Source organism: Hyperolius riggenbachi, chromosome 10 (genome assembly GCF_040937935.1).
Source record: "Hyperolius riggenbachi isolate aHypRig1 chromosome 10, aHypRig1.pri, whole genome shotgun sequence".
Taxonomy (NCBI): Eukaryota; Metazoa; Chordata; class Amphibia; order Anura; family Hyperoliidae; genus Hyperolius; species Hyperolius riggenbachi.
The window spans coordinates 214,993,577-215,020,941 of NC_090655.1; the positions used below are offsets into that span (position 1 = coordinate 214,993,577).

Below are 27,365 nucleotides of genomic sequence, written 5' to 3' on the forward strand. Positions count from 1 at the left end.
AAGAAATCAAATATTAGCAGCAGAGATATAAGTCTACTATTGTTACCAGTACAGGAAGAGTTAAGAAACTCCAGTTGTTATCTATGCAAAAGAGCTTCACCGATCTCTCCGACTGTCAAAGTCACAAAGAGCTCTGTCTTCTGAAGCTTATTATCGCAAGTGTCAGTCACTGTAGTTTGTTTTTCTGCAGGGGAAACTTCAAAAGTTCACTAGCCTGCTCTGTGAAATCATTTAGATGCTGAGTGTAGTGTGTAAACTGCAAATATTAGAGAATGATGCAATGTTATGAAAAAAAAAGCTATATAACTGAAAATAAAAATATGAGATGCTTTTCTTTGTTACTAATGCTCTAGTAATTATCCGTACTACACAACCAATTCATTATATCATTTTTTTTTCACTTCAGTGTCACTTTAACAACTCCATTTTTACGATGAAATTTCTCTAAACTGAAAATAATCAAATCTATAGAATTAAACTCTATATTTGTCATAAGTATCAGCAGCTGTGCTTTTTCTGGTGTTCAAGTAGACCTTCTTTCCGTGTAAAACATTTGTCGCACTCAGAACAAGAAAAAGGCCGCTCGCCCGTGTGAGTTCTCTGGTGCTTATGCAAGTTTCCTTTATGACTGAAGCCTTTCCCACACTCTGCACAGGTAAAGAAATGCTCACGTGAGTGAATTCTCTGGTGCTCAAGAAGGGCTCCTTTATAAACAAAACATTTCCCACAGTCTGAACAAGAGAATGGACGCTCACCTGTGTGAATCTTCTGGTGTTTAAAAAGGGATCCTTTATGAATAAAACATTTCCCACACTCAGGGCAGGAAAACGGCTTCTCACCAGTGTGGACCTTCAGATGACTTTTGAGGGCAGATATATGAGTGAAGTTTTTGTCACACATGGTGCACGAAAAGGGTCTTTCCACAGTGTGAACTCTCTGATGGATCTGCAGATGCCTGGCTTCTTTGAAAGATTTCTTACACTCAGAACAAGCATAGGGCCTCTCTTCATTGTGAACTCTCTGATGCCTAACAACATCTGACTTCCATCTAAAACATTTCCCACATTCTGAACAGGACAATGGATGCTTTGATGCATGCGTCTTCAGGTGCAAAGCAAGAGAGGCCTCAGAATCGCAAAATTTGCTGCATTCAGGACAAGGCAATATTCTGTGATGGGCGTTTCCAAAAACAGGGTTTCCTCCAGGAGAAAATTGAGCTGTGCAGTTATCTTCTGAATCATCTTCAGGATCTGATATGAGGTGTTGTTCCAAGGTGTTCACATTGTGTCTCCCACCTAAAGGAAAATTATTCCTATTACAGACGTTAATGTTTCATATTCTACAATCAGAAGACGTGTAGGCTGAACTAGTAGTCATCAAAGTCACTGAGCTCCATCACAGACGTGGGCCACCCAAACCAACTATAGCACACTGGGTCACAGAGATGATATTCTTATGCATGGGATGGAGATGAACCTACACCGACCTTAGCTAGTAAAAATATGGACTGAAGCTGAGGAATGGAGATGGGCTTTCTACATGGCATACTAGATGCCAGTTTTATTTCTAGGGAACGTGATGTTATACTTTGGAATGGAGATGGGCCTTTCATATTGTGTACAGTATCTCCTCTTCATTTGTTGGGAACATGATGTTACGCTGAGGAATGGAGATGGGCCTCTCATATGGTGTACAGTATCTCCTCCTCATTTGTTGAGAACATGATGTTATACTGAGGAATAGAGATGGGCCTCTCATATGGTGTACAGTATCTCCTCCTCATTTGTTGAGAACATAATGTTATACTGAGGAATGGAGATGGGCCTTTCATATGGTGTACAGTATCTCCTCCTCATTTGTTGGGAACATGATGTTATACTGAGGAATGGAGATGGGCCTTTCATATGGTGTACAGTATCTCCTCCTCATTTGTTGGGAACATGATGTTATACTGAGGAATGGAGATGGGCCTTTCATATGGTGTACAGTATCTCCTCCTCATTTGTTGGGAACATGATGTTATACTGAGGAATGGAGATGGGCCTTTCATATGGTGTACAGTATCTTCTTCTCATTTGTTGGGAACATGATGTTATACTGAGGAATGGAAATGGACCTCTCATATGGTGTACAATATCTCCTCCTCATTTGCTGGGAACATGGTGTTATACTGAGTAATGGAGATGGGCCTTTCATATGGTGTACAGTATCTCCTCCTTATTTGTTGTGAACATGATGTTATACTGAGGAATGGAGATGGGCCTCTCATATGGTGTACAGTATCTCCTACTCATTTATTGGGAACATGGTGTTATGCTGAGGAATGGAGATGGGCCTTTCATATGGTGTACAGCAGGGCTGCCCAATAGGTCAATCGCGATCTACCGGTAGATTGCAACCGCCTTCTTGGTAGGCCGCGTCTCGTAAATGTTTGTTGCGGCCAGCAGCTCATCATGTTTAGCTGCTGGCCAATAAGGATGCAGGCGAGGAGAGAGGGAGGAGAGAGGCGGCGCGGCCGCTACGTCATGGCTGGGGCCGGCGACGGGCAGCCTGCAACGTGCGTGCTTGTAACGTGCCCGGCGCCGCCCCCAGCCATGACGTAGCAGCCGCGCCGCCTCTCTCCTGCATCCCATTGGCCTGCCAGAGTCTCTCCTCGCCGCCTCTTCTCTGCCTGCCTGCTAACCTACGCTGCAGGTACATATGCCTGGAGGGCCGATATACCTGGCTAACCTACACTGGGGGCCCATATACCTTGCTAACCTACACTGGGGGCCCATATACCTTGCTAACCTACACTGCAGGCCCATATACCTGGCTAACCTACACTGGGGGCCCATATACCTTGCTAACCTACACTGAGGGACCATATACCTGGCTGGCTAACCTACACTGGGGGCCCATATACCTGGCTAACCTACACTGGGGGCCCATATACCTGGCTAACCTACACTGGGGGCCCATATACCTGGCTAACCCACACTGGGGGCCCATATACCTGGCTAACCTACACTGGGGGCCCATATACCTGGCTAACCTACACTGGGGGCCCATATACCTGGCTAACCTACACTGGGGGCCCATATACCTGGCTAACCTACACTGGGGGCCCATATACCTGGCTAACCTACACTGGGGGCCCATATACCTGGCTAACCTACACTGGGGGCCCATATACCTGGCTAACCTACACTGGGGGCCCATATACCTGGCTAACCTACACTGGGGGCCCATATACCTGGCTAACCTACACTGGGGGCCCATATACCTGGCTAACTACACTGAGGGCCCATATACCTGGCTAACTACACTGAGGGCCCATATACCTGGCTAACCTACACTGGGGGCCCATATACCTGGCTAACCTACACTGGGGGCCCATATACCTGGCTAACCTACACTGGGGGCCCATATACCTGGCTAACTACACTGAGGGACCATATACCTGGCTAACTACACTGAGGCCCCATATACCTGGCTAATCTACACTGAGGGCCCATATACCTGGCTAACCTATACTGAGGGCATGTAACCTATGCTGCGGGCACATATACCTGGCTAACCTACGCGGGGGAGGGGTGGGGGGCGTGCTTAGCATTTAAACCGTTGGTAGATCTCCTGGCCTCTGCAAATTTTAAAGTAGCTCGCGAGCCGAAAAAGTGTGGGCACCCCTGGTGTACAGTGTCTCCTCCTCATTTGTTGGGAACATGGTGTTATGCTGAGGAATGGAGATGGGCCTCCCATATGGTGTACAGTATCTCCTCCTCATTTGTTGGGAACATGATGTTATACTGAGGAATGGAGATGGGCCTCTTATATGGTGTACAGTATCTCCTTCTCATTTGTTGGGAACATGGTGTTATGCTGAGGAATGGAGATGGACCTTTCATATGGTGTACAGTATCTCCCCCTCATTTGTTGGGAACATGATGTTATACTGAGGAATGGAGATGGGCCTCTTATATGGTGTACAGTATCTCCTCCTCATTTGTTGGGAACATGATGTTATACTGAGGAATGGAGATGGGCCTCTCATATGGTGTACAGTATCTCCTCCTCATTTGTTGGGAACATGGTGTTATGCTGAGGAATGGAGATGGGCCTTTCATATGGTGTACAGTATCTCCTCCTCATTTATTGGGAACATGGTGTTATGCTGAGGAATGGAGATGGGTCTCTCATATGGTGTACAGTATCTCCTCCTCTTTTGTAGGGAATCTGACGATACTGAGGAATGAAGATTGGCCTTTCATATGTCAAGGTTTTACCCCCCACTCCTCCCTGGAATTTTTATAACTTACCTATGCTGGAATTTATAGAAAATTCTTTGTCTTTAATTGTCAGAGTCCTTACATCACACTGCGTAGATTGCTCATCATATGAATGATACAGGTCATCTTCTTCCTCTTTAATTATCCTCATCATTTCACCCTCCTCCGTAGACTGTTGATCATAGGAATCATATGTTTCATCTTCTTCTACTTCCTCTTTAATAGACTGCATAAGTTCCTCTTCCTCCCTAAACTGCCTCTCATCTGTCTCTTCTTCCTCAATGCTTATATGTCTTAGTTCTAGTTTTTCACTCTACACCCCAAAAATCATACAAATAAAGATTAGATCAATATATTTAAGATGTGAATAATACAACAATATGAAAACATAAAACACTGTTATCTCTTACAGTTTGAAGATACTTCTGAACAGGACTGTGGAGTTGGAAGCAATTATTGGGTATCTGGAGTATTGAATCCAAATCCTGATATATTTATATTGTAATGAAAAAATACAATATACTGTACAAGATATACAAATAAAATGTTCTATTTCACAGATAATAAACATATTAAAGCATTGCATATTTTGATCCATAAGACACACCTGACCGTAAAATGCACCTAGGTGCATAGGAGGTAAGCTAGAAAAAAAAATTATTCTAAAACTGGTCCAGGGACATCTTCTGGAGCATTCACTAACACCAGCTGATGAACTTGGATCAGACACATCACCAGGGTTTTCACCCTATAGGCTTGATTCACTAAGACAAATAGCATGCCTTATCCGAGTTAACACCCCTTATCAGAGATATCACATCTTATCAAAGTTAACATGCCTTATCAAAGTTAACATGCCTTATCAGAGTAGCATAGCGATCGCTACAAACCTGCAGGGGCTCAGGGCAGGATGAGTGGAACTCTCATCATTGCCAATTAGCAGGCATCAGCTCGTAGCGCTCACTATGCTACTCTAATAAGGCATGTTAACTTTGATAAGGTGTTTTATCTCTGATAAGGAGTGTTACATCAGGTAAGGCGTGTTATCTCTGATAAGGCCTGTTAACGTGGATAAGGCATGCTGTTTGTCTTAGTGAATCAAGCCCTATATGTTGATAAAGCCAAAATTTCAGCATGCCAGCCAGGCAACTGGCATTGTTTATAAAAGCATGAAAATGGTAGCCTCCTTATTCCCTTTGTTTCCTTTGAGGCCCAGTGCACACCGGGCGGATCCGCTGGCCGCAGCCGCCTGAAAATCCGCATGGCTAATGTATCTCTATGGGCTGGTGCACACCGGCGGTTTGAGGTTTTTAGCAAGCCGCAAACGTGCCTCTTGCTGCACGTTTGCGGTTTGCTTAAAACCTCAAACCGCCGGTGTGCACCAGCCCATAGAGATACATTAGCCACGCGGATGCTGATGCGGCCGGCGGATCTCATACAAAATCCGCTCGGTGTGCATCCGGCAAATATCGGCTCTCTGCTCCCAAAACCGCTAGCGTTTTGACGATCTGCTAGCGGTTTTGGTGTGCACTGGGCCTGAGAATAAGTTTTTGCATTCCACATGAGTACTAGGCAATCAGACAAAAGCAATTCTCCTGGAACTTCCCAGTGCCTTCCATCTTTCCTTTACTGATTCAGGTACCCTATTATTGGTTCTTCTGATTTTTATCTATGGTAATAATATTATTTTAAACTTTGTAATTTCTTTATATTATAAAAAAAAAAAAAACTTGATTGTTTTTATTGCATAATTGCTTGTTTTAACTTTAAGGTTAATGAATGTTTTAGTTTCTTCAACCAATTTGACAAACAAAATGTACCATGACATAGGTTTAGCTATAGATTTTAGTTCTAAAATGTAAAGGACAACTGAAGTGAGAAGAAAATGGAGACTGTCGTAATTATTTCCTTTTAAACAACACCAGTTGCCTGGCAGCCCTTCTGATCTATTTGGTTGCAGCAGTGTCTGCAGGTGTGTGATACACCTGAAACTGGCATGCAGCTAATCTAGTCAGATCTGACAATAATGTCGGAAACACCTGATATGCTGCATGCTTGTTCAGAGTCTGGCTAAACGTATTAGAGGCAGAGGATCAACAGATAGCCAGGCAAATGGTTTTGCTTAAAAGGAAATAAATATAGTAGCCTCCATATCCCTCTCGCTTCAGTTGTCCTTTAATGGTATTGTCATTCAAACTGGTAGTCACTGCCTTGTATGCTCATTAGGGTTCACATTCCTAGCCAGTAGTTCTTTGTTTAGTTCCCAAATCCAAACACCATCTTAACCTCTTGACGACCAGCTAACGCCGATTGGCGTAAACTGGTCGTCTGCGGGTTACCATGGAAACGGCCGCTCGATCGAGCGGCCTTTCCATGTCAGTTGACGGAGGGTGTCTCCGTGAACAGCCGGAGAGCCGCCGATAGCGGCTCGCCGGCAAAATGTAAACAGGCGGGGAAGAAATCCCTGCTGTTTACATGATACGGCGCTGCTGCGCAGCAGCACCGTAAGGCAGATCGGCGATCCCCGGCCTCTGATTGGCCGGGGATCGCCGGCATATGATAGGCTGAAGCCTATCCCACAATGCGCAGGACGGATATCCGTCCTGCGCAGCCCAGGAAGGGAGAGGGAGGTAAGGGGAGGGAGGGAGCGCACAAAACGCTGCGGAGGGGGGCTTTGAGGAGCGCCCCCCCCCCCCCCCCCCGCTACCCACTAATGGCCGGCGGCGATCAGACCCCCCCCAGCAGGACATCCCCCTAGTGGGGAAAAAAGGGGGGTAGTCTGATCGCCCTGCTGCACTCCTGATAGGTGCTGCGGGCTGTAGAGCCCACGCAGCACCGATCAGTGAAAATTCTCCTGGTCGGCAAGTGGTTAACATTTAAAATTGCTAAGCTTTGGCAGTGATGAAATTACCTGTATGTTGTGCTCAATTATTATTATTATTATTTAGTATTTATATAGCGCCGACATATTATGCAGCGCTGTACAATGTGTATATATATATCTTGTCACTAACTGTCCCTCAAAGGAGCTCACAATCTCTAATCCCTACCATTGCCATATGTCTATATTATGTAGTGTAAGTACTGTAGTCTAGGGCCAATGTTTTTTAGGGGGAAGCCAACTAACTTATCCGTATGGTTTTTGGAATGTGGGAGGAAACCGGAGTGCCCGGAGGAAACCCACACAGACACGGAGAGAACATACAAACTCTTTGCAGATAGTGCCCTGGCTAGGATTCAAACCAGGGACCCAGTGCTGCAAGGCGAGAGAGCTAACCACTACGCCACCGTGCTGCTCAATCAACAAGGACAAGACAAGACAAATAACATTTATATCACGCTTTTCTCCTGGCGGACTCAAAGCACCAGAGCTGCAGCCACTAGGACACGCTCTATAGGCAGTAGCAGTGTTAGGGAGACTTGCCTAAGGTCTCCTACTGAATAGGTGCTGGCTTACTGAACAGGCAGAGCTGAGATTCAAACCCTGGTCTCCTGTGTCAGAGGCAGAGCCCTTAACCATTACACCATCCAGCCACAAGGGAAAAACATTAGTATATTAAAAACAGAGGAGTCAGAGTTGGAGTAGGAGATACCACAAACTGAGATGTTGGAGTTCAAAGATTTATGGTCCAACTCCACAGCCTTGCTTTTGAGTTGTAGACCTCCATTTCCAGCTGCACCTACCTCATAGTAGTGTGGGTTGGTGTCATCTTCCGGTGCCAATTTCTGGGAATAAGGAGAACCTGCACAATGTGGGCTTCTGTTACTGGATCCATCTGTGGGAAACACGGACTATCTGAATACACATTTTTGGGGGGCATTTCTGTGAAAGTTTTAATCGAGGTCATGGTATAACCAAATAAAAAAGACTTTAATGGACAGCTGTTTTTGCTCTAGAGCTAACAAAGGTCTTTAGTTTTGCCTTTGGATATTGTTCCTGTGTGTTTATGGGGGATCTCTCCATGCTGCTTTCTCCTCTGCAAGGAAATGAAAGTCTCCTCTTACCCGGAGATGTGAGGGGCAGCACATTCTTCATCATGAAATCCTTGTAGAGAGCTTTGTGTCCTTCTAAATATTGCCACTCCTCCATCACAATTTCCTCATCTTCATCTTCTAGCTCTCCCTTAAGGACCTTCCGATCTGCCATAACAGTGTCCTCATCCCTCTGTCCTCCCAGAAGTTCCCCCACCTCCTGCAATGCAGAAAATGTGACACAGAGAGCCACAATACAGGGAAACATTCATTTGTAATAAAGTACAAAATAATTCAGCACACATTTGCAACTTAGCAAAACACAATTTAATCCAGGAATAGTAAATGTAAAAAAGGCTGCCCCCTGACATCCCCAAAAGAAAACATGTGACATTAAAGATAGGCATCCATGCATAGTAAAAGACATTAAAAACATTATGAACCTTGTGCCAGCTGTGGTAGAGGTTATGGGTAGTTCTGAACATCCAAGCACAATCCTCCCCACACAGATATACTACCATTATTTCCCTCCATGGAGAAACAGTAACATTTCCACACCTCATAGGAACCTAACACAACTCATTAGACACACCCTTCCTGTTATTTGATAACGTCCCATGATTCCCAGCACTGCTCACCTCTCCTGTCAGCAGCTCAATTATCTTCTTGATGACTTCTAGGATCATCTGCTTGTTGTTTTTCTTGCATTCTAGTGAGTGATTTAGAGGCAGAGTGATGGTCACATGATCGCCAGGCTTCACCAGAGGAAAACCCTGTATTCAAACACCAAGAGTCAGGTAAAGTTGTAATTCAAGAATGTTTCTCACCCCTCAGTTAGGTGTTTGTTTTCATAACAGTGATGTCATGTGACACTCCCAGAATTCTCCTCACCTCTCCAGTCAGCAGGTAAATGATTTCCAGGGTGAGATTTAATATGCTCTCAGACACATGACTCCAGTCCTTCTCCATCCTTCTGATGTGGTCATGTGACCTCCACAGGAAACTCCTCTCTGTAACGGGATAATACGTTGGGAATTAAAAGGACTGTAGGGTTCTGGGCTAAGTCATGATGGTGATATATTATGTGTTGCACAGCCGTTGTGGGATAGACTGTTATGTTATTTTTACCAGCAAGCTATTTTGTCCATGTTACTGAAACAAAAACATCTGCAGTACCAGGGTCATGGCCAACCATGCTCATAGCTGGTCACACAAAACACTACATGGTACAGTCACTCAACTGTGGTAAGAAGAATAATGGGTATAAAGCCTTTCCACACTGAGTCCAATGTTATTCTGATGTTATAGTGGCTGGATAGTGTACTGGTTACAGGCACCGCCTTGGACATAGGAGACCAGGGTTCAAATCTCACTGCTTCTTATTCAGTAAGCCAGTACTAAGTCTGCTGAGCGTGTAAGCCTGCTGAGTGCGCCCCTAGTGGTTTCAGCTCTCAAGCACTTTGAGTCCATCATTAGAGTTATTATTATTATTATTATTATTATGCCCAATGCAGTTATATGAATATATTATACCTCATACATTTACATGTAGTGCAAATCCCATCATATCTCTCCACCCACATGTACTACAAGTCTCATCATTACATTTCTTTAGCCCCATGTGCTACAATTCACACCAGGGCCCATATGCAATTAGCTTTTTCTCCTAGGTGATATTTCACAACTTGTCAATTAAATGCCTTTTAAACCTCAAGCAAGCAAGAAAATACTCCAAATAATTTTTATAGTACTTCATTGCTACTTTTTGGTGCTTCTTCAATTGCAAAGTGCTGAAAACCAATGTTAGTTACCTGGTAACATCCTTTTTAGTAACCTCCAGGACAGGTCCACCATGAGAACGACAGGCTCCTCCCAGGAACAGGAAACGTCCAGATAGAGTACTCTATAAATCTTTGTTCAACCCCTCGATCACCAGTCAATTCCAAGAACTGTTCACCTAAAACAAAGGGGTTTTTATATCAATTCTGCATATACATATACATCTCAACTTTTATATACACATATATATATACATATAAACCCTTAATAGGGTGGGTTACGGACCTGTCCTGGAGGTTACTAAAAAGGATGTTACCAGGTAACTAACATTGGTTTTTCCATTAACCTCCAGGACAGGTCCACCACGAGAAGATGAGCAAGAATCTTACCAAATTAGGGTGGGCCGACTGCCTGCAGGACTTTTCTCCCAAATGATTGCTGTCTTGCAGACATCAGGTTCACTTTGTAGTGTCTAGAGAAGGTGCTTAGACTTGACCACGTAGCTGCTCTGCAGATCTCTTCTGGCGTAGCACCCGCTCTGTAAGCCCATGAAGTGGCCGCTGCTCTAGCTGAATGGGCTCTAACTGTACCTAATACTGTGTCACCTGTGATCTTATAGGATTCCTCTATACACAGTTTTATCCATTTAGCTATTGTTCTTTTTTACATCTTTCCGCCTTTTGTAGCCCCTGACGTGTTGATTAGCAGGGCTCTAGAACTCCTAAACTCCGCTACCCTCTCTAAATAGCATATAAGACATCTTCTAACATCCAAACCTGGCTGTTCTTTAAATGATGGTAACACAATTTCTTGAGATCTATGAAAATTTGTAGCTACTTTAGGCAGAAATTCATCACAGGTTTTCAGTATTACTTCATCCTCAAGGATAATACAAAAAGGTTCGTCGCAACATAGGGCTTCTAACTCACTCACGCGTCTAGCTGAGGTAATAGCTATGAGAAAAACAATCTTCATTGTTAGAAGTCTGAGGGAAATTTCTGATATAGGTTCAAAGGGCTCTCCTTTTAGTACCTTCAAAACCAAGGATAAATCCCAACTTGGAACTTTTCTATTTACCATAGGCTTCTTTCTTTCTACTGACTTGAAATATTGGATGATAAGGGGGTCCCTTGCTAACCTTACATCCAAAAAGGTAGATATTGCTGCTACCTGTACCTTTAAAGTACTTAATGAAATATTCTTTTCTACACCATCTTGTAGAAACTCTAACACTGTCGGTACTAATTCACCCTTGAATTCAGATTCTTTCTGCCACATATTGAAAGTTTTCCAATATTTTAGGTATATCTTTCTTGTCACCTTTTTCCTGCAGTCTAGCAAAGTACTTATGACTCTTTCTGAAACTCCCCTTCTCCTCAGAGGAGACCTCTCAGAAGCCAGGCTGACAGGTTTAGATTTGGTATAGAGCTTCCAGTTGCTCCTGACCCTTGAGCTAGTACTTCCTTGTGCGGAATTGTCACTGGACCCTCCAGCCTCATTTTTAGTAGTAGTGGATACCAGCTTCTTCCTGGCCAATCCGGGACTACCATAATTAGCATTGCTTTGGTCTGTAATAATTTTTGTAAAACACGTGGAATCATTTGTATTGGTGGAAAAGCATAACCCTTGTCGAATATCCAGTTCTGACTGAGCGCATCCACTGCTTCCGCTCCTTCGTTTGGATTCAAAGAGTAGAACCTCCTGCACTTTGTGTTTTTCTTGTTTGCGAACATGTCCAACCGCGGCCGACCCCACCGCTTGGTTAAATTCCTGAACATCCTGTTTGATATTTCCATTTCTGAATTTGATATTCTGTGTCTGCTCAGAAAGTCTGCTATCGTGTTCAGTGACCCTTTCAGATGTATTGCCGATAATGACAGGAAGTTTTCTTCCGCTATTATTAATATGTTCATGGCCAGGTCCATCAGCTTTCTTGACCGTGTCCCCCCTTGCCGATTTAAATAGGCCACTGCTGTGGTGTTGTCTGTCCTGGCTTGAACATGGTGACCTTTCAGCATCTGTAAACTCTGTTCCAATGCTCTTTGTATTGCTGCTAACTCTCTGTAATTGGATGATTGACTTCTTATCCTCCTTGGCCATAAACCCTGGAACATCTTCCCTTCCAGATGCGCTCCCCAACCTAAAAGACTCGCATCTGTTGTGATAATCTTTCCTGTTGGAATAGTCCACATCCTGCCTTCGGTGAGAATCTTTTCCGACAACCACCATTCCAAGGATTTTAGAACTGTTACTGGGCATATCACCTGTTTTTCTAGACCGTCTTGTGTTTTGTTCCAGACTTCCATCATCCAATTTTGTAAGTGTCTCGTATGCATCATTGCCCACTGTATGGCTGGAGCTGTTGATGTTAGGAAACCTAATACTTTCATCACTTGTCTTATAGTCATTTTTGGATCTCTTATGCATTCCTGTATTATTGTTTTCAATTTCTTTATCTTTTCGCTTGTTAAGTACATTTTTTCTGTTTCTGAATTTATTATGACTCCTAGAAACTGGATTTTTGACGTTGGTTGTAGGACCGACTTGTCCCAATTTACTATCCATCCCAGGATCTGTAATTGATCCAGCACTCTTCTTGTGTTTTCTTCTGCTCTTTGGTATGACTCTGCCACTACCAGGAGGTCGTCTAGATATGGAATTATGAGAATTCCTTCCGAATGTAAGTATTTTATCACTTCCGCCATTACTTTCGAGAATATCCTCGGTGCCGATGATATCCCGAAAGGAAGGACCGTGAACTGAAAATGTTGAATCGTCTTTTCTTCCTTTATCGCAAATCTGAGGAACTTTTGAGAAGACTCCCTTATTGGAATGCAGTGGTGCTCAAATACCCCTTTTAAAAATTCGAATTTGGTCGAATTCGAATAGTAAATTATTCGAGGTCAGTCGAATATTCGAGTCGAATATTTTTTACTATTCGATTCGACCTCGGACTTCGAGCTCACTATTCGAGTCGGTATTCGAGCTCACTATTCGAGCTGACTATTCGAATTGGCCCAAAATAGCTTCCAACACTTGTTTTGAGGGTGAATGATGCAAGAAACATCTTTTTTTCCAAGTAACAACAGCAAGTGATTATGTGGGGATGTTCCTTTAAAAAAAAATGTGGAAAGAGAAGTTGTGTCCTTAATTTGGTTCAGTAGTGTAGTGTTACTGTATATACTTGTTCTTCTTCTTCTTTATCTTTCTTAATCTTCTTCTAGATCTTCTTCTTCTTCTTCTTCTTCTTCTTCATCATCTTCTTCTTCTTCTTCATCTTCATCTTCTTCATCTTCTTCTTCATCTTCTTCTTCTTCTTCTTCATCTTCTTCTTCTTCTTCATCTTCTTCATCTTCTTCATCTTCATCTTCTTCATCTTCATCTTCTTCATCTTCATCTTCTTCTTCATCTTCTTCATCTTCTTCATCTTCTTCTTCTTCTTCTTCATCTTCTTCTTCTTCTTCTTCATCTTCTTCATCTTCTTCTTCTTCTTCTTCATCTTCTTCATCATCTTCTTCTTCTTCTTCATCTTCATCTTCTTCATCTTCTTCTTCATCTTCTTCATCTTCTTCTTCATCTTCTTCTTCTTCATCTTCTTCTTCTTCATCTTCTTCTTCTTCTTCTTCATCTTCTTCATCTTCTTCTTCTTCTTCTTCATCTTCTTCATCATCTTCTTCTTCTTCTTCATCTTCATCTTCTTCATCTTCTTCTTCATCTTCTTCTTCTTCATCTTCATCTTCATCTTCTTCTTCTTCATCTTCTTCTTCATCTTCTTCTTCATCTTCTCCTTCTCCTTCTTTTTCAATATCGTCTTCTTCTTCTTCTTCACGTATTTCTCTTTTCAAATTTTTTTTTAAAGAAATGCAGCTATTTTTGAGCGTAACAAATAGCTGGTGGGCGCACGCATGTTGGAAGCGCCATTGTATGTGCTCCCTGGCAGTGGAAACACAAAGACAGCAGGAGGTAAATTCAGCAGCAGGAGGAGGAGGATGAGTGTGTGGCAGCAGGCAGTCAATGAGGCAGGCAGCTCGCCGTGACATAATAGCCCTGGTACCTAGCGGTGATACCAGGGCTGTAAATAAACACAACAGGAGGTCCCAGACAGCGGTCGTGCAGCCCACATTGTGTCCAATACACAACTGGGACAACACAGTTTTCAACCCGGGCACCTCAGAAAAATTAAACCTTTTTTTTTTTTTATTGGTTTTTTTTGGTTTTGGTTTTACAACCAATATAGCTATTGTTTTGACGTAATAGCTGGTGGCAGAGTGGCAGCAGAAGGTAATTCTGTGTACCCTGGCAGTGGGAAACACAGACAGACAGCAGCAGCAGGAGGAATGGAGGAGCAGTGTGAGCAGCTATTGTTGTGACGTAATAGCTGGTGGCAGAGTGGCAGCAGACGGTAATTCTGTGTACCCTGGCAGTGGGAAACACAGACAGACAGCAGCAGCAGGAGGAATGGAGGAGCAGTGTGAGTGTGGCAGCAGGTAGGCAGCGTGACATAATAGCCCTGGTACCTAGCGGTGATACCAGGGCTGTAAATAAACACAACAGGAGGTCCCAGACAGCGGTCGTGCAGCCCACATTGTGTCCAATACACAACTGGGACAACACAGTTTTCAACCCGGGCACCTCAGAAAAATTAAACCTTTTTTTTTTTTTATTGGTTTTTTTTGGTTTTGGTTTTACAACCAATATAGCTATTGTTTTGACGTAATAGCTGGTGGCAGAGTGGCAGCAGAAGGTAATTCTGTGTACCCTGGCAGTGGGAAACACAGACAGACAGCAGCAGCAGGAGGAATGGAGGAGCAGTGTGAGCAGCTATTGTTGTGACGTAATAGCTGGTGGCAGAGTGGCAGCAGACGGTAATTCTGTGTACCCTGGCAGTGGGAAACACAGACAGACAGCAGCAGCAGGAGGAATGGAGGAGCAGTGTGAGTGTGGCAGCAGGTAGGCAGCGTGACATAATAGCCCTGGTACCTAGCGGTGATACCAGGGCTGTAAATAAACACAACAGGAGGTCCCAGACAGCGGTCGTGCAGCCCACATTGTGTCCAATACACAACTGGGACAACACAGTTTTCAACCCGGGCACCTCAGAAAAATTAAACCTTTTTTTTTTTTTATTGGTTTTTTTTGGTTTTGGTTTTACAACCAATATAGCTATTGTTTTGACGTAATAGCTGGTGGCAGAGTGGCAGCAGAAGGTAATTCTGTGTACCCTGGCAGTGGGAAACACAGACAGACAGCAGCAGCAGGAGGAATGGAGGAGCAGTGTGAGCAGCTATTGTTGTGACGTAATAGCTGGTGGCAGAGTGGCAGCAGACGGTAATTCTGTGTACCCTGGCAGTGGGAAACACAGACAGACAGCAGAAGGGCAGTACACAGCAGCAGCCCACTGTAGGTGTGAAATGTGTGGCTGCAGGCGACGTAATAGTCAAAGTGAACCAGGCTGGCTTAGTGAGCAGGAGCCAGGAGGTGGTAAAGGGTGGTAAGGCACATTAACGATGGTACTAAGTTCCGGCAGCCAGTTCATGTCCCCCTCTCGCCGACAACAGGGGCCAGGAACTCGCCTTCCACCCACGCCTGGTTCATCTTGAGAAACGTCAGTCTGTCCACAGACTTGTGAGACAGACGTGAGCGTTTCTCGGTGACCACGCCACCAGCTGCACTGAAGCAGCGCTCGGACAGCACGCTGGAAGGGGGGCAGGACAGCACTTCCAGGGCGTACTGCGCCAGCTCGCTCCAGATCTCCATGCGCTTGACCCAATACTCCATGGGATCAACAGGGGCATCGCTGTCAAGCCCGCTGTAGGACCCCATGTAGTCAGCCACCATGCGGGTCAGGCGCTGGCTGTGACCGGAGGAGGATGCTGCTGCATGCATCTCCTCTCTAGTCACTGCTGCCGGAGCCTCTACAGTCCTGTAGAGCTCGTGGCTGAGAGACAGCAGGTCTGTGGGGCGCTCGCTGCTGCTGGATGCAGGCACCTGCTGCTGCCTCTGTGCTGGCTGCTGGACAGTGGGGGTGGAAGGCTGGGGGAAGGCTTCCTCCAAGCGCTCAACAAGGGCCTGCTGCAAGCTCCTTATTTGTTGCGCTGGGTCTCCTCCTGCAGGCGGCAGGAACTGGCTCAACTTCCCCTTGAGGCGTGGGTCCAACATCATGCTGATCCAGATGTCCTCCCTCTGCTTCATCTGGATCACCCTGGGGTCCCTGCGCAGGCACGTCAGCATGTGCGCTGCCATTGGGAAGAGGCGGGCCACGTCTGCTGGCACATCGACGTCAGTGCTGTCCTCCTCATCCTCCTCCTCTGCTGCCTCATCCTCTCTCCACCCCCGCACCAACTCAGCTGCACTGCGCTGATCCCCCTCATCAGCAGCCAGGTCAGGGACCTCCACCAAGTCCTCCTCCTCCTCCCCCTCAGAGGTGGACTGTGCAGCTGCTTGCCGCTCCTGCTGGTCCAAGGCTGCCGCTCCCTGTGCCAGCAAAGCATCGAGTGCCCTGTTCAGCAGAGAAACCAGGGGCACCCACTCGCAGACCATAGCATGGTCCCTGCTCACCATGTTTGTGGCCTGCAGGAAGGGAGCCAGCACTAAGCACACCTGCTGCATGTGCCTCCAGTCATCATCGGGGACGATGGACGGGATGTTGCTGGTCTTGTCCCTTCTCTGAGCTGCGGAAACAGTGGCCAGGGCAAGGTAGTGGTTGACAGCGTGCTTCTGTTCAACCAGACGCTCCAACATCGCCAGGGTGGAGTTCCAGCGAGTCGGAACGTCAATGATCAGCCGATGGCGTGGCAGATCCAGCTCCTTTTGCACGTCTTCCAGGCTCGCACAGGCTGCAGCCGAGCGCCGGAAGTGACGCACAACGTTCCTTGCCGTTTCCAGCAGCTCGTCCATCCCCTGGTAGGTGCGCAGGAACTTCTGCACCACCAGGTTCAGCACGTGGGCAAGACAGGGGATGTGGGTCAGGTTTCCCCTGTCTATGGCAGCAACCAGATTGGCCCCATTGTCGGACACCACCTCTCCGACTCTGAGGCCTCTGGGGGTCAGCCAAATCCGCTCCTGCTCCTGGAGTTTGGCCAACACGTGGGCTGCCGTCAGCTTGGTCTTGCCAAGGCTGACCAAGTGCAGCAGCGCTTGGCAGTGGCGGGCCTTCACACTGCTGCTGAGGCGGGGGGTTTGGCCAGGTGTGGCGGAGGATGGCAGAGGATCGGAGGAACCCGCTGCAGTTCCCCTGACCCTGCGGGGTGGCACCACCCACTGTGTTGCTGCTGCTGCTGTGCCCGCTGCTGCTCTCCCATCCTCACCCCCTTCCACCAAGCTGACCCAGTGGACAGTGAAGGACAGGTAGCGGCCTGTCCCGAAGCGGCTGCTCCAGGAGTCCATGGTGACGTGGACCCTTTCACCAACCGCGTGCTCCAGCCCTCGCTCCACATTGGCCATCACAAAGCGGTGCAGTGCAGGAATGGCCTTGCGGGCGAAGAAGTGTCTGCTGGGGAGCTGCCAGTCTGGGGCTGCACAAGCAAGCAGCGCCCGCATGTCGCTCCCCTCCTGCACGAGCGTGTACGGCAGGAGTTGGGAGCACATGGCCCGTGCCAGCAAGCCGTTCAGCTGCCGCACGCGACGGCTGCTGGGAGGCAGAGCCCTAACCACCCCCTGGAAGGACTCGCTCAAAAGGCTCTGGCGTGCCTTTTTGCTGGCACGGGAATCAGCAGACGGAGCAGAGGAGGCCACTGAGGACTGGCTGCCAGAACAGGCCTCAGTGTCGGCGGCAGGAGTTGCAGAGGGGGGAGGAGCAGGGCGTTTCCGCACTCCTGCTGGTGCTGCTGGAGGAGCAGGAGGGCGGGTGGCTGCTGTTGCTGCTGCTGCTGCTGAAGGCTGTGCAGTGATGGGATTGGTGCCACTGCCAGCACCAGATGCCTTCAGCCTCTGGAACTCCTCATGCTGGTGGAAGTGTTTCGCAGAAAGGTGGTTGATCAGCGAGCTGGTGCTGAACTTCAAGGGGTCTGCACCTCTGCTCAACTTCCGCTGACAGTGGTTGCAAGTGGCGTACTTGCTGTACACTGTGGGCATGGTGAAAAACCGCCAGATTGGTGACAAAAACATCCCCCTACGGCATGGAAGCGCTGCTGCCTGTTTCCCTGTGGTGGTTGGGGGGGGGGGGGGGGTCTTGGGTGCGGCTGGTGGTGGTACTGGCTGATGCTGCTGCTGCTGCTGCTGAGCCTGAGACACCAGCAGGCTGTGGGACGCTGCCAATGCTTGCAATGATGCGCCTCCTTGCAAGGCCCACAACCGCATCCTCCTCCTCCTCCTCAGAGCTGCTGAGGACGACATCCTCTGGATGTGTTGGCACCCAGTCTCTGTCTGTCACCGGGTCATCATCATCATGCCCCTCCTGAAACATGTCCTGCTCTGATGATGACCCCCCAAACTCCTCTGCTGATGCATGGATGGGACGCTTGACTGTCGCCACAGTCTTGCTGTCCAATCCCTCCTCCCCCAAAGTGCCCATCAGCATCTCCTCCTCCAAATCGCCAACAACAGCATTCAATTGACTCATCATGCCTGGGGTCAAAAGAGTGCTGAATGAGAGGTCGGCGACTGACGGTGAACTGGCCTCCTCCCCAGACCCTGCTGGGCGGCTGCTGCGAACAGGGGTGGTGGTGGTGGTGGTGGTGAGGGTGGAGGCCTCGGATGCAGAGCTGATGGCGGGCTGCTCATCCTCCGTCATGAGTTGCACCACAGTGTCTGCATCCTTTTCCTCAATGGGACGTTTCCGACCCGGCTGGAGGAAAATGGGAGCAGGTGCTACACGCTGCTGCTGCTGTGTCTCTGCAGCGTGAGTTGCAGATGCTCCTCCTGGGCGGCGCCCAAGGCGTCCACGGCCAGTGGCTATGGGAGGAATGTTAGCCACTGACGCTGCTGCTGCTGCTGCGGAACTGTGCATGGTGGCGCGCCCGCGGCCGCGGCTTGCCACAATGCTGCTCCCTCTCTTCCTGATTCCCTTGCTGCCCTTCCCCTTGCCCAAACCGCGCTGGCTGCCACTTCCAGACATCTTCAATGTTTTGGGCGTATAGACAAAAGTTTTGTAAAAGGGCGGGTGAAAAGTGGGGTACTTTAATGGAGTGGGTTGGTTGGTGAGGTGACTGAGTGAGTGTCCCCTAGTACAGTAAGTAAGTATTAACAGTCAGGAAGTACAACTAGCAGTTACAATAATCAGTAGTAGTAATCACAAGTAAATTTAGTGTGTGTACACTCAGACAGTGAGTGCACGCACGCAGGAGCTAGTAGCCTATGGACACAGTGACTGAGTGTCCTAGACTCCTAGTACGGTAAGAGTAAGTAAGTAGTAACAGTAAGTAGAACTAACTAATAACAATAATCAATCAGCGATCAGAAGGAAATGGAGTGTGGGTGGTGTGTGTGTACACTCAGACAGTGAGTGCACGCACGCAGGAGCTAGTAGCCTATGGACACAGTGACTGAGTGTCCTAGACTCCTAGTACAGTAAGAGTAAGTAAGTAGTAACAGTAAGTAGAACTAACTAATAACAATAATCAATCAGCGATCAGAAGGAAATGGAGTGTGGGTGGTGTGTGTACACTCAGACAGTGAGTGCACGCACGCAGGAGCTAGTAGCCTATGGACACAGTGACTGGGTGTCCTAGACTCCTAGTACAGTAAGAGTAAGTAAGTAGTAACAGTAAGTAGTAGAACTAACTAATAACAATAATCAATCAGCGATCAGAAGGAAATGGAGTGTGGGTGGTGTGTGTACACTCAGACAGTGAGTGCACGCACGCAGGAGCTAGTAGCCTATGGACACAGTGACTGAGTGTCCTAGACTCCTAGTACAGTAAGTAGTAACAGTAAGTAGTAGAACTAACTAATAACAATAATCAATCAGCGATCAGAAGGAAATGGAGTGTGGGTGGTGTGTGTACACTCAGACAGTGAGTGCACGCACGCAGGAGCTAGTAGCCTATGGACACAGTGACTGAGTGTCCTAGACTCCTAGTACAGTAAGAGTAAGTAAGTAGTAACAGTAAGTAGAACTAACTAATAACAATAATCAATCAGCGATCAGAAGGAAATGGAGTGTGGGTGGTGTGTGTACACTCAGACAGTGAGTGCACGCACGCAGGAGCTAGTAGCCTATGGACACAGTGACTGGGTGTCCTAGACTCCTAGTACAGTAAGAGTAAGTAAGTAGTAACAGTAAGTAGTAGAACTAACTAATAACAATAATCAATCAGCGATCAGAAGGAAATGGAGTGTGGGTGGTGTGTGTACACTGACTCAGACAGTGAGTGCACGCACGCAGGAGCTAGTAGCCTATGGACACAGTGACTGAGTGTCCTAGACTCCTAGTACAGTAAGTAGTAACAGTAAGTAGTAGAACTAACTAATAACAATAATCAATCAGCGATCAGAAGGAAATGGAGTGTGGGTGGTGTGTGTACACTCAGACAGTGAGTGCACGCACGCAGGAGCTAGTAGCCTATGGACACAGTGACTGAGTGTCCTAGACTCCTAGTACAGTAAGAGTAAGTAAGTAGTAACAGTAAGTAGAACTAACTAATAACAATAATCAATCAGCGATCAGAAGGAAATGGAGTGTGGGTGGTGTGTGTACACTCAGACAGTGAGTGCACGCACGCAGGAGCTAGTAGCCTATGGACACAGTGACTGGGTGTCCTAGACTCCTAGTACAGTAAGAGTAAGTAAGTAGTAACAGTAAGTAGTAGAACTAACTAATAACAATAATCAATCAGCGATCAGAAGGAAATGGAGTGTGGGTGGTGTGTGTACACTCAGACAGTGAGTGCACGCACGCAGGAGCTAGTAGCCTATGGACACAGTGACTGGGTGTCCTAGACTCCTAGTACAGTAAGAGTAAGTAAGTAGTAACAGTAAGTAGTAGAACTAACTAATAACAATAATCAATCAGCGATCAGAAGGAAATGGAGTGTGGGTGGTGTGTGTACACTCAGACAGTGAGTGCACGCACGCAGGAGCTAGTAGCCTATGGACACAGTGACTGAGTGTCCTAGACTCCTAGTACAGTAAGTAGTAACAGTAAGTAGTAGAACTAACTAATAACAATAATCAATCAGCGATCAGAAGGAAATGGAGTGTGGGTGGTGTGTGTACACTCAGACAGTGAGTGCACGCACGCAGGAGCTAGTAGCCTATGGACACAGTGACTGAGTGTCCTAGACTCCTAGTACAGTAAGAGTAAGTAAGTAGTAACAGTAAGTAGAACTAACTAATAACAATAATCAATCAGCGATCAGAAGGAAATGGAGTGTGGGTGTGTGTACACTCAGACAGTGAGTGCACGCACGCAGGAGCTAGTAGCCTATGAACACAGTGACTGAGTGTCCTAGACTCCTAGTACAGTAAGAGTAAGTAGTAACAGTAAGTAGAACTAACTAATTACAATAATCAATCAGCGATCAGAAGGAAATAGAGTGTGTGTTGTGTGTGTACACTCAGACAGTGAGTGCGCACACGCAGGAGCTAGTAGCCTATATGAACAGTGACAGTGAGTGTCCCTACGGGTACAGTAAGAGTAAGTAGTAAGTAAGTACAACTAACAATAATCAATCAGTAATCAGAAGGAAATAGAGTGTGTGTACACACAGACAGTGAGTGAGTGCACACACGCAGGAGCTAGCTAGTAGCCTATAAACAGTGACAGTCAGTGAGTGTCCTACTCCTAGTACAGTATAACTACAATACTATTAGTAAAGGACAGCAGAAATACTGGTATAGATGATGAGAGAAATAAACAGAGGACAGCTGCCCACAGAGGCAAGGCCCCCCTGAGGCCTAAACCTGTAAGCTTGCAGCAGCTGCCTGTCTCTAATGTAACACACAAGCTACTAACTAAAATACAATGTCTATCTAAATAACAACAATACAGGTGTATATGGCAGGTGTAGGTGAGCAAAAACGCTAGGTAAATGAACACAATAGAGCACTTGCTAAGCCAAAGCACAAAGGAGCAGATCTCTCTCTGTACAAGTCTCAGGCAAGCATGGAAAACCCGAACATGGCGGCCGCTATTTATAGGGTAGGGGCTGGCCAGGGTCCCCCTCTGTGATTGGCTGCCGTCAGAGGGCCTGGGAGCCCTCTGATTGGCTCTAAGCACATCAATCTGGGCTATGACGCTATTCGAGCTCGGTACCGAGCTCGAATAGCGCCGGTTTGCTCGAATAGCTCGAATAGTGAATGGGCTATTCGAGTGTTCTCGAATAGCCCATTCGAATAGCTACAGCTATTCGGAGCTCGAATACCGAGCTCGAATAGCTGAAAAAGAGCTCGAATATTCGAGCTACTCGAATATTCGAGCTCTGCTGAGCACCACTAGTGAGGAGTAGTCTGGAAATCAAATTCCGCAAAATGACCTGTGAAATCCTAAAGGTACTCATTGGACTTTGGGCCCCTTAGCGTACTTGGGGTGCAAAAAAGTGCCACACATGTGGTACCGCCGTACTCGGGAGAAGTAGTATAATGTGTTTTGGGGTGTATTTTTACACATACCCATGCTGGGTGGGAGAAATAACTCTGTAAATGGACAATTGTGTGTAAAAAAAATCAAAACATTGTCATTTACAGAGATATTTCTCCCACCCAGCATGGGTATGTGTAAAAATACACCCCAAAACACATTATACTACTTCTCCTGAGTACGGCAATACCACATGTGTGGCACTTTTTTGCAGCCTAACTGCGCTAAGGGGCCCAAAGTCCAATGAGCACCTTTAGGCTTTACAGGGGTGCTTACAATTTAGCACCCCCCAAAATGTCAGGACAGTAAACACACCCCACAAATGACCCCATTTTGGAAAGTAGACCCTTCAAGGTATTCAGAGAGGGGCATGGTGAGTCCGTGGCAGATTTCATTTTTTTTTGTCGCAAGTTAGAAGAAATGGAAACTTTTTTTTTTTTTTTTTTTTCTCACAAAGTGTCATTTTCCGCTTACTTGTGACAAAAAATAATATCTTCTATGAACTCACTATGCCTCTCAGTGAATACTTTGGGATGTCTTCTTTCCAAAATGGGGTCATTTGGGGGGTATTTATACTATCCTGGAATTCTAGCCCCTCATGAAACATGACAGGGGGTCAGAAAAGTCAGAGATGCTTGAAAATGGGAAAATTCACTTTTGGCACCATAGTTTGTAAACGCTATAACTTTTACCCAAACCAATAAATATACACTGAATGGGTTTTTTTTTATCAAAAACATGTTTGTCCACATTTTTCGCGCTGCATGTATACAGAAATTTTACTTTATTTGAAAAATGTCAGCACAGAAAGTTAAAAAAATCATTTTTTTGCCAAAATTCATGTCTTTTTTGATGAATATAATAAAAAGTAAAAATCGCAGGAGCAATCAAATAGCATCAAAAGAAAGCTTTATTAGTGACAAGAAAAGGAGCCAAAATTCATTTAGGTGGTAGGTTGTATGAGCGAGCAATAAACCGTGAAAGCTGCAGTGGTCTGAATGGAAAAAAAGTGGCCGGTCCTTAAGGGGTAGAAAGCCCTAGGTCCTCAAGTGGTTAATTCTGATATATTTTGGTGAGTTATGACTTAAAAATTGGAGGCCTAAAATTCTTGAAAGAAAGTGTAACATGTTTGATTCATTAATCCAGACAGAAATGCACTGCTCAGGAGGTTAATCAATGACACAGAGGTCTCCAGGGTACCAAACATTCGGTTCCTTTGCACTACCATCACAAATTATCTGAGATAGGTGGAGAACACCACTAAACCCCAAATGAAGTCTCAGCAGAGGTTGTTCTTCCTGAGACAACTGAAAAAAAGTTTGGTATTCTGCTGCAGCTGCTGACTAGCTTCTACATTGCCTCTATCACTGCCGGGAGGAGCATTGGGTCGCCCTTGCCACTGTTGGCCTCCATCCAGTGGCGTACCTAGGGTGTTTGACACCTGGTGCGGATAATTTACTGACACCCCCCCCCCCAAAAAAAAACGAAGCGCGCATCGGCTGAAAAATGGGTGTGGACATGACATCACATGGGTGGGGGTAACTGTAACAGTAAGGCAGTGGGCTAATATAGGTAGCCAGAATAGTGTCCCCCAGCATAGGTTAGATAGGTAGGTGCCCCCAGTATAGGTTAGTTAGGTAGGTGCCTCCAATATAGGTAGCCAGTATAGTTGTCACCAGTATAGGCTAGCTAGGTAGGTAGGTGCCCCCAATACAGGTTAGATAGGTAGGTGCCCCAGTATAGATTACATAGGTAGCTGCCCACAGTATAGGTTAGATTGGTAGGTGCCTCCAGTGTAGGGTGCATTTAAACATGACCTTTCATGTGTCTCAGTGCCCAGCCGTCTTCTGAATCCGGCGCTCTTCCATTAGCCCTATAGCACACCGACGTGTGTGTGCCATATGCCATGCTGGTGGCGTGTATAAGGCTAATGGAAAAGCAGCGGATTCGGGAGACGGACGGGCACCGTGACACAGGACAGGTAATGGGTAAATGCACACATACATGCACATTTATACACTGGGGGAACAGCGCTGGTGGTTGCGACACGTTTGCCCCGATATCGCTCACCATTACCACTGCGCACCTGATCGAGAAAGTCAGCCCTACATCTTACAGCATGTCCGTACAATACATGCGGCCAATTTTAGCCCGAAATTGGTTGCCTGATCGATCGGACATGCAATTGGTGGCACCAATTTTCATCTGCTTCAAATATTATAATTGAATCTGATGGTCAATCAGCCAAGTCACCTGATGTATGGCCACCTGAATACCTTTTTAATAGAAAATGATAAGCAGCAACTATGGATTGTGAAAGTAGGATACACAAAGTTAAGGAAGCCAGGACCAGAAGTGTAAGGGTTACTAAAATAAAATGCAGGCTGGAGTGAGCAGAGGGCAGGTCACTGAGAGGCTGTATAGTGGAAGGAAGGGGGGGGAGAAGCTTACACAGAGTGTGCCTGGCTGACCTTGGTGCAAACTGTCCCTCCTTCCTGGGCTAGTTTTGCCAAAACTACATCATATGGACACTGGGTCTGTAAGGTCAGTAGGGAGATCAGGTGATTTATATACTATGCATACACATTCCCCGCAGTCCCTAGCCGTAAGCCGCAGCATCAGCACACAGGCACAGTCCGACACAGGCTGTGTCCTGACTCCTATGTGTTCAGAAAGCAGAGCTGGATGGCTGGGACTGGAGACGTCACTTGCCTCTTATAGCTTCCACGTGTGCTTCCATGTGTGTCTCCACAGCGCCCATCAGTTTCCTTCTCTGTAGTCCCAGTCCTCCCTGCCCAGCATCTCTCAATACCCTGCTCCTGTTGTTAAATCATAGTGCGCGGGGAGGAAATGCACACAGATGCTGGTGCCTGGCCGGGATCACATGGGGCCGGGCAGTGAGAGTTGAGTTAGGCTCAATCCTCTCTCTCACTGGCTGCCCGCCCCCATGTGATACCCATGAAGGCTAAGAGTGTCTCTATCACTGCAGCCATGCTCCGTTGCCATGAAAACATTCGGGGCACTGCCGGTGGGCACTCCGGTCCCCCATATCACAGGCACCTCTGCTCAGGTCAGGGACACTGGCCCGACTTGTAAGCCCCTAGCGACGCCACTGCCTGCGGCTCTCCCCTCCATTCCAGCACACCCCTCTAGGGCGGCTGGGGTCACCCCACCTGGTGCGGGTCGCACCCCTCGCACCCCCATCACGACGCTACTACCTCCATCCACACATCAAGACTGTGGTAAAAGGCCAACAGGATGATGCACAACCCCTTTTACCCCAGTAGGAGTTACTTCAAACTGCTCACCTCATGCCACTGCTTTAGGAACATCTCCACTAAGGAACACCTTCTACCCCCAAGAAGTCCTTTCCCTAAACTCAAGTCCTTTCCCATACACAACCTCACAGTCTCCTACACCTATCTGAAATCCTTGACTTAAGGCTCATACACACGTCCGACTTAATGCACAATCAACCACACAACATGACCAACCACATAACAAGTTGTTTACCTGATAAGTACGTACACACATGCCAACCAACTAAACAACCAACTCATTTAAATACTGTGTGTGCGAGTGAAATGACTAAATGCACAACATGTCTGCATTCAAAAACAATAAAGTTGTTCAAAAGACTTGTACACACATTCCAACCTGTCTGATAGTTGGACATCTTTTTTTTTGTCAGCTGTACAAACACTGACCTTATCTTCCAACAGACAAGTTTGGAAGATAGTTGGACTGATTGTTAGAAGGTGTGTATGAGCCTTTATTGTACCTGTATCCTAATTGTTATGTGTGTGACTACAGTTGTTTGCTCTCATTGTCTGATATTTGCACTATGTCCCTTGACTGATGCCATGTGTACCACAAACAAATCTGGGTGTGATACTTGTCAGACTTGGACAATAAAGTTGATTCTGATTCTGACATGCACTGGGTGTCACCTAGCAGACAGAGACAATCAATGATCTGACAGAGGAATAACCCCTTTCTGGAACTGTTCACTAAATTCATATATTTACCTTTGTTTTGTATTTATGTTTTTCCATTTCCCATCTGTCTTTTTTTCCATTTTTATGCAAAGACCTATACACATTATCTAGAGCACGGACCATCATGTCTACTGCAAGGTACACTCTATCTTGGGTTGAATCTGTGGAAATCAGCAACGTTATAAGATTAACTTTTTTGGTGCAGTTATGAAGTGGCCGGCCGGTTGTCATTTGGATCAGTGTGTTCTTATGTTGATTGTCTGATAGACATTGTTGATACGTTATCAAAAAATCTTCCTGCAATGGGTCATTCCTGCTAGAGTTTGCTAAATAGCTGTGGAAAAATTCTACCATTCCATAGACAGAGAATTTCTCAGACGAAAAGGCTAAACTGCAATTACTACAGTAGAGAAAATCAGTATCCCATGACCAGTAAGGTGGAAAGATGAATGTTTTTCTTTCATGATAGCTGAAAGAATTTCCTAGAAATGCTGTAAAAATTCTGCTAAAGGTGCCACAAATAATTATAACATCAGTAACTGAAGTCTGAAATTCATGAGGTATATTTCGAAAATTGTCATAGGACACAAGAATCTTGAATTCTATACAAATTCCATGGTTGGCCAGATGCTTGCTCAGTTGCTGGAGTTCCCTCTCTCCATATTCATCATCTGATGTCACAATCCCGACCCAATTCCACTTGAAAGTCTCTAGCAGCTTTACAGTGGCCTTGTAATGAATCTGATTATCCGGTACTGTTCGAAAAAAGTGAGGAAAAAGTCTTCTGTCACTTAGCAAGGTATCCCGGGCTCCATGACTCACCTGGAATAG

At 46.3% G+C, this 27,365-nt stretch overlaps 2 protein-coding genes across 4 annotated transcripts in view; both read right to left on the reverse strand.

Annotated features, from left to right (window-relative positions):
- Nucleotides 1-139: 139 nt before the first annotated feature.
- Nucleotides 140-12,584, reverse strand: LOC137536803 (gastrula zinc finger protein XlCGF48.2-like). The gene is made up of 8 exons (XM_068259003.1): nucleotides 11,366-12,584; nucleotides 9,132-9,250; nucleotides 8,879-9,013; nucleotides 8,274-8,460; nucleotides 7,953-8,044; nucleotides 4,299-4,581; nucleotides 756-1,295; nucleotides 140-647 (listed from the first exon to the last, which is right to left on the reverse strand). Exons 1-8 carry the CDS (start codon nucleotides 12,582-12,584, stop codon nucleotides 499-501), a joined length of 2,724 nt encoding a protein of 907 aa, XP_068115104.1. The 3' UTR covers nucleotides 140-498.
- Nucleotides 12,585-23,473: 10,889 nt separating this feature from the next.
- The window catches only part of LOC137534504 (extracellular calcium-sensing receptor-like), a 42,023-nt gene continuing 38,131 nt past the window's right edge, over nucleotides 23,474-27,365 (reverse strand). For all 3 annotated transcript variants that reach the window (XR_011024362.1, XM_068256034.1, XM_068256033.1), the window contains one exon: nucleotides 23,474-27,356. Coding sequence is in view for 2 of the 3 variants with exons in the window: in XM_068256034.1 (XP_068112135.1) it covers nucleotides 26,553-27,356 (804 nt within the window). In the remaining variant the exon portion in view is untranslated. The remainder of the gene's footprint in view (nucleotides 27,357-27,365) is intronic.